Below are 8,984 nucleotides of genomic sequence, written 5' to 3'. Positions count from 1 at the left end.
CTTTGCCATTTAACTTTTTTCCATAGCACTTGTAGTTTCGCCGAAAATCTCGATAAACCGATTTTTACCCTTAAAAACTCACCCCCTCCCACTTCCCGACCTCGGATGGAGTGGAATTTATTTTTCCTTCCATTTTTAGAATATTCTCTTCCTTTTCCCATAGGTTTCATTCTACTATAATTTTTTTTTTGGTTTCAAAAATTATCGACCCTGGTCTATATTCAAAGTATGGATTTTTGTATTCAAACATTAAAAGTTTTGTATTTTCCAATAATTATTATTATTGATTTAAAAAAGTTTATTATTTTAATTATCATTGTGTAATTTGTCTTAACCCACAATAGTTATGATGCTAACATGACCCATACAAAAATATTGCCACTTACTGCCGCCATTTATTAAAATAAGTAACAAAAATATCCACGTAATGAACAAACATAAGCCATTAAAAAAAAAAATGTTGTTAAAAAACCTAACTTCTATCGAATAGATACTTAAAAAATATACGTTTTTTTCACCTCCTGTAAAATTTTGGATTTGTGGGATACGTCCTATTAGAATATTGGTAACGATGTGTTCGATTTTTAATATTAATATTTAATACACGTATTTGATAATTTTATTTGTATGTTTTCAATAAATATAATTTGCTTCTAAAATTGTTTAATACCTTTTTCGCATATTTTTTATATGTATTTAATTGCGGCTCACGAAAAATTTCAATTTTTGAAAAATGGCTCGGACTATCAAGGAGCTTGGTCACCCCTATATTGGAAGATAAAAGAGACTCTGTGTGGGAACGATACTACATAATCAGCTGATCCGCAATTATTATATTTCGCAAATTCCGAAACAAGTAGCACAAAGAGTTCATACTCGAAAACAATCCGCAGTGTTTCTTCCAGTCAAGGCATTCGTCAAAATATAAACCGAAGAATTTTAAACAATTCTCAAACTACAATAATGTTACCAGATCATGTAAATGCAATAAAAGTAAAATATTCCTAAAGACAAGAGCAGTGATGATTTTTCAACATTTATATTCTTTAATATTTAAAAATCATTCCTGGTTATTTAATTTAAATATTATGATTATATAGAAATCAGAACCTCGCTATCTAATTTATTAAAATAGTAATTTTTCCTCATATTTAGTTCACACAAATTCCTAGTTGTACTTAATGTGTGCTTAATACGCATCGCTAAAATAATTGGATTACATTTTTTCTGTAACAAGTAAAGCCGCCAATTGTTCGCTAGATTAACCATCCTCAATGCCAGAGAAACAACGCAACGGTGGACTTTTACTGGTATAAATAAATTTTTGACGAGTGAAGTTCAGATAGAACCTACGGTTCGTTGAAGAGTGGCGCTTAGAAAATAAGGCGGGGCGCAACATGGTTTTCGGACCTCTTCGACTAGACTCGAGTGCTCTCGTAACGACGAAAGCTCGTGGAATCACAAACTCTTTTACCAGCATCCTGACAAGTTAGTCTATCGCCACCGTTCCGTTAAGGTGGATGTGTAAGTCGCAGCAACGACGACCGGTAACTCCGAGAAATACAGAAAATAAATGAAGTAAATTTTTAAATAAAACTTACGGTTTTTAAACGATAGTGTGCGTGTTATAAATAAGAAAAAATTGTACAAATGTGTATAAACCAATCAAACTGTGCGTTTTAATTCGGAGATAATAAATTTGTTAGGACTAATATGAAATTGTGACCACAACTACCATGGCTTCACACCTTCTTCTCATCCTTCCTTTTCTTTTCAAATCATCGCTGTCCAGTGAATACTTACCCACCGATTCTTCTTCCCAACCACTTCGCTACGAAGCTCCCGATGATTGTCAGTGGTGGATTAGAGAACCAGCATCTTCCGGGGGACAGGACGAAGTTGCACTGACGTGCAACTTAAGGACCATAAACAGCGAGTTCGACACGACAAACTTCAGCGTAATTCCATCAGAGCACACCACGTCCCTTAGGATCGAGTGCAACGGGGACATCATGTCGAGAAGTAGCTTGGACGATAAAAGCTTTATACATTTGACCAAGTTAAGAGCGTTGGAGCTGGAGCACTGCAAGTTGGGTCGATGGCCTTCGGGAACTCTTCTGGGACTCCGCGATTTGAGAAATCTGACTGTAAGGACTCACAACACTGACTGGCCTGCTATGAATTTGGACTTTGCGAGAGATAGTTTCTTGCCAGTAAGACAGTTAGAGAGACTCGATCTGAGTTGTAATAATATTTGGTCATTTCCCGAAAACATATTTTGCCCGTTGATAAACTTAGTGTATTTGAATGTGAGTGAGAATCGGTTACAAGATGTTAGTGACTTGGGATTTAGAGAAAAAGCGCCGGGACTACCGCAACCGTTAATTAGTGTCGCCGAAGATGATCACCAACAACACACAGAAACAGCGAGGACTTTGACAAATCCATGTAATTTGGACATTCAGGTACTTGATGCTAGTTACAATCATTTTGTTCTTATACCTGCTAGCGGGTTCAGTGTATTGAGAAGATTAAAAGAACTTTATATTCATAATAACGAAATTTCTATGGTCGCAGATAGGGCTTTAGCTGGACTTAAATCATTGCAAATTTTTAGTCTTTCTAATAACAAAGTAGTTGCATTACCCTCGGAATTATTCAAAGACAGTGTTGGATCTATCAGAGAAATATATCTACAGAATAACTCACTTAGCGTATTGGCCCCTGGATTATTTGCGAATTTAGAACAACTTTTAGCTCTAGATTTATCGAGAAATCTTCTCACATCTTCTTGGATAAACGCTGATACATTTTCAGGACTTATTCGACTAGTGTTGTTAAATTTATCTTACAACAGAATAAGCAAATTAGATCCCTCCTTCTTTCGCGATTTGTACACTCTACAAATTCTGAATCTCGAACATAATTCACTGGAAACTATCCCTGCAGACACGTTCGCTCCTATGAATAACTTACATACTCTAATCATTTCCTACAATAAAATCACGTACTTAGATGCTTACTCTCTGAATGGTCTTTATGTTTTATCACTGCTAGCCTTAGATAATAACCTACTCGAAGGCATTCATCCCGAAGCGTTCAGAAACTGTTCAAGTTTACAAGATTTGAATTTAAATGGAAACTTATTGAAAGCAGTGCCTTTAGCTCTGAAAGATATGAGACTAATGCGGACTGTAGATTTAGGAGAAAACGTCATAGACTCTTTAGAGGATCCAGGTTTTCGTGGAATGAGTAATTTATACGGTCTTAGAATCATAGGCAACAAGCTAACGAATATTAGTAAGAGAATTTTTTCTGATTTGCCAGCACTTCAAATTTTGAATTTGGCTAGAAATAAAATTGAAAAAGTGGAAAAAGGGGCTTTTTTGTATAGTCCTAATTTGCAGGCTATAAGATTAGATGCTAATAAACTTACCGATGTTAGTGGATTGTTTGCAGAAATTCCAAGTTTGCTTTGGCTTAACGTGTCCGATAATCAAATTGAGTGGTTCGATTATGCTTTAATTCCTCAAGGTTTACAATGGCTAGATATGCACAAGAACAACGTCAAAGACTTGGGCAATCGTTATAATATTGACTTTGAATTAAAACTACAAAGTTTAGATGCAAGTTTTAACAAAATAACAAGACTTAGTGCAGCTTCAGTGCCCAGCAATGTAGAATTACTATTTTTGAATGACAATTTAATCACAACTGTTGAAGCCCATACATTTTTAAAGAAAACGAATTTAACAAGAGTCGATTTATATGCTAATCAGATTGTCAGCATGGATTTAAACGCTTTAAGACTAACTCCTGTAGATCCTGAGAAACCGTTGCCGGAATTTTATATAGGTGGAAATCCTTTTCAGTGTGATTGTACAATGGAGTGGTTGCAAAGAATAAATAAACTAGATCACTTAAGACAGCACCCCAAAGTAATGGATTTGGAAAGTATTTATTGCAAATTGTTGTACAACCGTGAAACTAATTATCTGCCGTTAATTGAAGCCGAATCTTCTCAGTTTTTATGTACTTACAAAACACACTGTTTTGCATTATGCCATTGTTGCGATTTTGATGCTTGCGATTGTGAAATGACCTGCCCTACCAATTGTACTTGTTATCATGATCAGTCCTGGTCAGCGAATGTGGTCGAGTGTTCGGGAGTGGGTTACACGGAAATGCCCAGCAGAATTCCAATGGATGCAACCGAAGTGTACATAGATGGCAATAATTTCGGCGAATTATCCAGTCACGCATTTATAGGAAGAAAGAATTTAAAAGTTTTGTACGCAAATAATTCCAATATCGCTGCGGTATATAATTATACTTTCAGTGGATTAAAAAGATTAACGATCTTACATTTAGAAAATAATCATATAAAACAGTTGTTGGGATTCGAACTGGTGAGTTTAGAATTTTTAAAAGAGCTGTATCTACAAGGAAATCTAATCCATTTTATCGATAATAGAACTTTCTTACCTCTGAAACAACTCGAAGTTTTACGCCTTGACGGCAACCGTTTATATTCTTTCGAAGTATGGCAATTTACCCTGAATCCATATCTCGTCGAGATCGGTCTCGCCTTTAATCAATGGTCCTGCGACTGTACCTATGTATCAAAGTTCAAAACGTGGCTCCAGGTGAATTACGGCAAAGTCGTCGATGCCAATAAGATAATGTGTATGTACAACAACGTCACGAAAGCTCTAGGACCTAATTTGTCGGATTTTAACGGCACGTCTTGCGTTAACGTGTTCACAGGTAGCAATCGAGCTGTTGTTGAAACTCAAGTGATGAACGATTATTTGCCGTTACTATTAGTCACAATGTGCGTATTCATAGCGAGTGTGGTTATCGTGTGCGGGGCGTTTTACTATCGCAGAGAGCTCAGGGTGTGGGTTTATTCCCGCTGCGGGTTACGAATGTGTTACAAAACGACAGCTTTCGAGGAACAACAGGATAAAGACAGACTTTTCGATGCTTACGTCAGCTACAGCGTTAAAGACGAGGCGTTCGTCAGTCAGGTATTAGCGCCCGGATTAGAGTCGGGAGATCCGGGATACAGACTATGTTTACATTACAGAGACTTTAATGTTTCCGCGTACGTTGCTGATACCATAATTGAAGCCGTGGAGTCGTCGCGAAGAACAATTATAGTTTTATCCAAGAACTTTATTCATAACGAATGGTGTAGATTCGAATTTAAAAGTGCTTTACACGAAGTTTTAAAGGACCGCAGACGTAGACTAATATTCGTAGTGACTGGGGAGCTACCCCAACGGGACTTAGACCCGGATTTACGCTTGTACTTAAAAACTAATACTGTAATCGAATGGGGTGATCGTCAATTCTGGCAAAAGTTGCAGTTCTCAATGCCCGATATCCGAAGACCCTGTGTGCATCAAAGGAGTTCTGTTAATATTTACGCTACGGCAACTCCAAGCCATATGGACCGGGCCAGGAGTCCCGCTCTTCCTCCACCTCCGCCACCAGGGAAGCTGCCACCGTTCCTTCAACATTCTTCAAGTTTGCCCAGAGATTCGAGGACGAGCATGCCGCATCCTTTGTGGGCGTAGCGGATGTTTTTTAGCAGGTATGTTGAGTATTTTTCTATTTCGTATTTGTAACATTTTAAATATAACTAGAATATTTTTGAAATCCTTCAAAACTTTCTAACTATTAATTGGTTACCTTTCACGTTTAGCTCTTTTACCTTTTAACTAATCTAATTATTGATGATCCAAAAAATAAACCAAATAATTGTTGAAATACATGAAACGTTTCTTTTAAAATTTATGATGTCTCGCAAATTGTAGTATACCTGAAATGTATCTTTAACTCGTATCTTAAAACGAAGATTAAAATGCGTGGAAAAATATTGATCTTTTATAAACAAGAGTTGTCATTGTTAAAATGGTTAAATAGTATTAAATAATGTTATTGTTCATGAGCCCCTTTGGATAAATTTTTTTGCTTTGTTTTATCACCTAATTCATAAAATATTTTCCCATTCTTATAAGCATTTATAGAATGCCTATGCAGTATTTGTAATTTGTATTACCGTATTTGTAATATCGCCATTTTCGACCACGTTATTCTCAATCTTGACTTGATTATCCGTAGCAAGTTCTAAATAATCTAGAACTAAAGTTAGAGGTCAAGTAATTTAAATCAAATAAAGATTAATATTGTAAGCATTGTTCAAAGAAATTTATCCATATTTCATCAATTCTAAATACTGTGTGAAAAATATTATCATTAATTTTTATCAAAATGTTTAATTCTTTAGAGGTTTAAAAATCACTATTTTCATACAGTCTGTCCCAAACCCTTCTTTCAGTGTGTCACTAATTTTGACGTCATATAGAATTTTAAGAATGTCGAGAATTATTACATGACATTTTAGTTAAATCTGACAGTTGCAGGATCGTAATCTTTCTTTTTCTAATTGAAAATAATTTAATAATTTTAATATTAGTCTTTGTTCTTTCTCGATATATCTCGGCATATTTAAAATATTTTTATGACAATAAATAAAAAAAAAATTTTGGCTGTAAAATGTATGATAATACTAACCTGGAATGACAATTATCATTTTATCAGTTGACATTGTGAAAGTACTGTCACGACCGAGACAATCTGCGTCAAATTATATTTATGCGCATCATTGATTGGATATCTATTTAGCGTATTCTAAACTCCAACCAATTATACATCCGTAAGTAGAATTAGCTTTACGATAAATAATTTTCTAAGTTCTATGTATAATAATCACAGACTCACGTTTTTTTCTGTCACTTCTAGCTTAATGTGTTAGAGAGAATTCGATCAACTATTACGCACTGAAAGAAGGGTTTGGGACGAACTATATATAATTTATCATAAGAGAGAAAATTTTGCCTGCAATATTTTCGACTGGTATGAAAGTTTGTTGCCTGGCAATTTTCGCGAATTAAATTTTGACAATTAAATCACGAGACGTCAATCTTTCGAATGATATTCGAGAAGACTATTTCATGAGACAATTGCACCATATCAACGAAACATAATCTTTATTTATTTATTAACAATATTAAATGTACAATTAATATAAGCTATAGCAGTTTGCTCATTTTTTTCTACCAAAGCATGGATTTGTGTATTATTTATCTGTAGCATTTGGGAACTCGAAGGTCCAGCTTCATTTGTAGTTCTGAGATTTTTGTTCAACTTCTAGTTGTGACTGGAATCCAGCTGCAGATATGGTTTTAGAGAGCTTGCATTTGACCGACATGTTAATTTAATTAACTCCTGTTCAGAAACACCTTGCTTAAACAAGGCTGACACAGCTGAAGATAGATGAGAGTGGTTTGGTATTTTATGTTTTTTGTGTGTATTCCAATTTTTTCAGCTGACATTTTTGTCCACCTAGATATGGTATTGATTCCAAGTGGACAGTTTTTGAACCAAAATCCAGTTCTCCAGTTGGGGTGAACGGTAAGAAAGAGTCTGTCGGATAAAATCTTTGGTCCCCTTTTTTCCATTAATTTCAAAAATAATCTAACTGTGCATAAATTTTCGTTTGATCAATTTCTTATCAGCCATTTGCTGCTTGCCAAACTTTTCGAAACGCCTTGATTTGTTTTGGAGAAAATGCTGTTGTATTCGGCCCGTAAATTCTCCCATAACATCAAATTTCTTCTGGAAAAAGTGAATCTTGCAGTTCACGGCCTCATTTCCTCTCCCAGCAAGCTCAAAAGAGCAAAGTTGAAAAAACTTTTTTTGTACTCCATGGGGGTTTCCTCGTCGTAGGTTTGGATGATTTTTAAGAGCGTAGGCGCAAAATTTCGGGCCAATGCTTTTTAAATGCATTATTTTTTTTCGAAACCTGAGAAAACTAACAAATATTTTTGAAAAATTTAAACGCAGAATGAAAGATTACATTATTACCGAGGGCCGAAAGTCCTTTAGAATAAACAAAAAGTTTTTTTGAATAAGATATTTGAAATTAAAAATCACACTAAATTTTCTCATCTTTTTCACCCCTGTAACTTATTAAAATAAACAATATAGAAGTTTTCAGGGACTTTCGGCCCTCAGTAATAATGTATTCTTTCATTCTGCGTTTAAATTTTTCAAAAATACTTATTAGTTTTCTCAGGATTCGAAAAAAATGAATGCATTTAAAAAGCATTGGCCCGAAATTTTGCGTCTACGTTCAATAGTTCTTCGGTGAATAATGCTTTTGAACTGTGAAAGGGTCGAATTTTATGCCGTACTCCGTAAAATATTTTTCTTGTACCATTTTTCTGTAATATTCTATGTTGACTTTAAGACGACCCTTTATATTCTTCGCCATTGCCTTTTTTCTGTTAAAGGCATAATCTTCGAGAATTTTTGCTAGTTCCGTTAAGTACGTCTTTCAAGCGTAAAATTTCTTACCCGTAGGAACTCTAAAAATTGGGCCCAAATAGAGCTTCTGGACCTCTGCGTGTTCAGTGGGAGATTTTCCGAAACCAATGTTTTTATTTCTTCACCTTACTGGCATTCAAATCTTGATTTTTCGTCTGGATTCATTATTTGTCAGTCATTTTGTCAGTAGGAAAAGTGGCGTTGCTATGACGTTTTATCAGTTAAAAATAGTCTAGTGAAATAGTCGTCAGAATCAGATGGATTTTCCCCGTTTTGTAGTGCATGTTACGATCCACTATCGAATTAAGCATTATTTTATTATTATTTTTTTCATAATCGAAGTACAATTTTATCCATTGTAAAGTAAAAATTTACTTTTTTTTAAGCTAAGTTATCAAGATGTTAAAGTCACTTGCATTAATTGACATCCGAAAAAATCGCAAACTAAAGTAGGAAAAATGGGGATGGATTCACAGTAAATAAGTCAATTTTAAAAAATATTGACATGCACTGCTTGATTTTTCTGGACTCTCTCTCTTTCTCTCTCTCTCCCTCTCTCTCTCTCTATCTAACTATTGGCTGTGAGT

General features: G+C 34.9%; 1 protein-coding gene across 1 annotated transcript in view; it reads left to right on the top strand.

Annotated features, from left to right (window-relative positions):
* The first annotated feature begins 1,404 nt into the window (after positions 1 to 1,404).
* Toll-6 (Toll-like receptor 6) overlaps positions 1,405 to 8,984 on the top strand; it is a 29,102-nt gene continuing 21,522 nt past the window's right edge. The window contains exon 1 of the mRNA XM_072523914.1: positions 1,405 to 5,599. Within this exon, the coding sequence (XP_072380015.1) occupies positions 1,737 to 5,582 (3,846 nt within the window). The 5' untranslated portion in view covers positions 1,405 to 1,736 and the 3' untranslated portion in view covers positions 5,583 to 5,599. The remainder of the gene's footprint in view (positions 5,600 to 8,984) is intronic.

Source organism: Diabrotica undecimpunctata, chromosome 2 (genome assembly GCF_040954645.1).
Source record: "Diabrotica undecimpunctata isolate CICGRU chromosome 2, icDiaUnde3, whole genome shotgun sequence".
Taxonomy (NCBI): Eukaryota; Metazoa; Arthropoda; class Insecta; order Coleoptera; family Chrysomelidae; genus Diabrotica; species Diabrotica undecimpunctata.
This window is presented reverse-complemented; position numbering and strand designations above follow the sequence as displayed.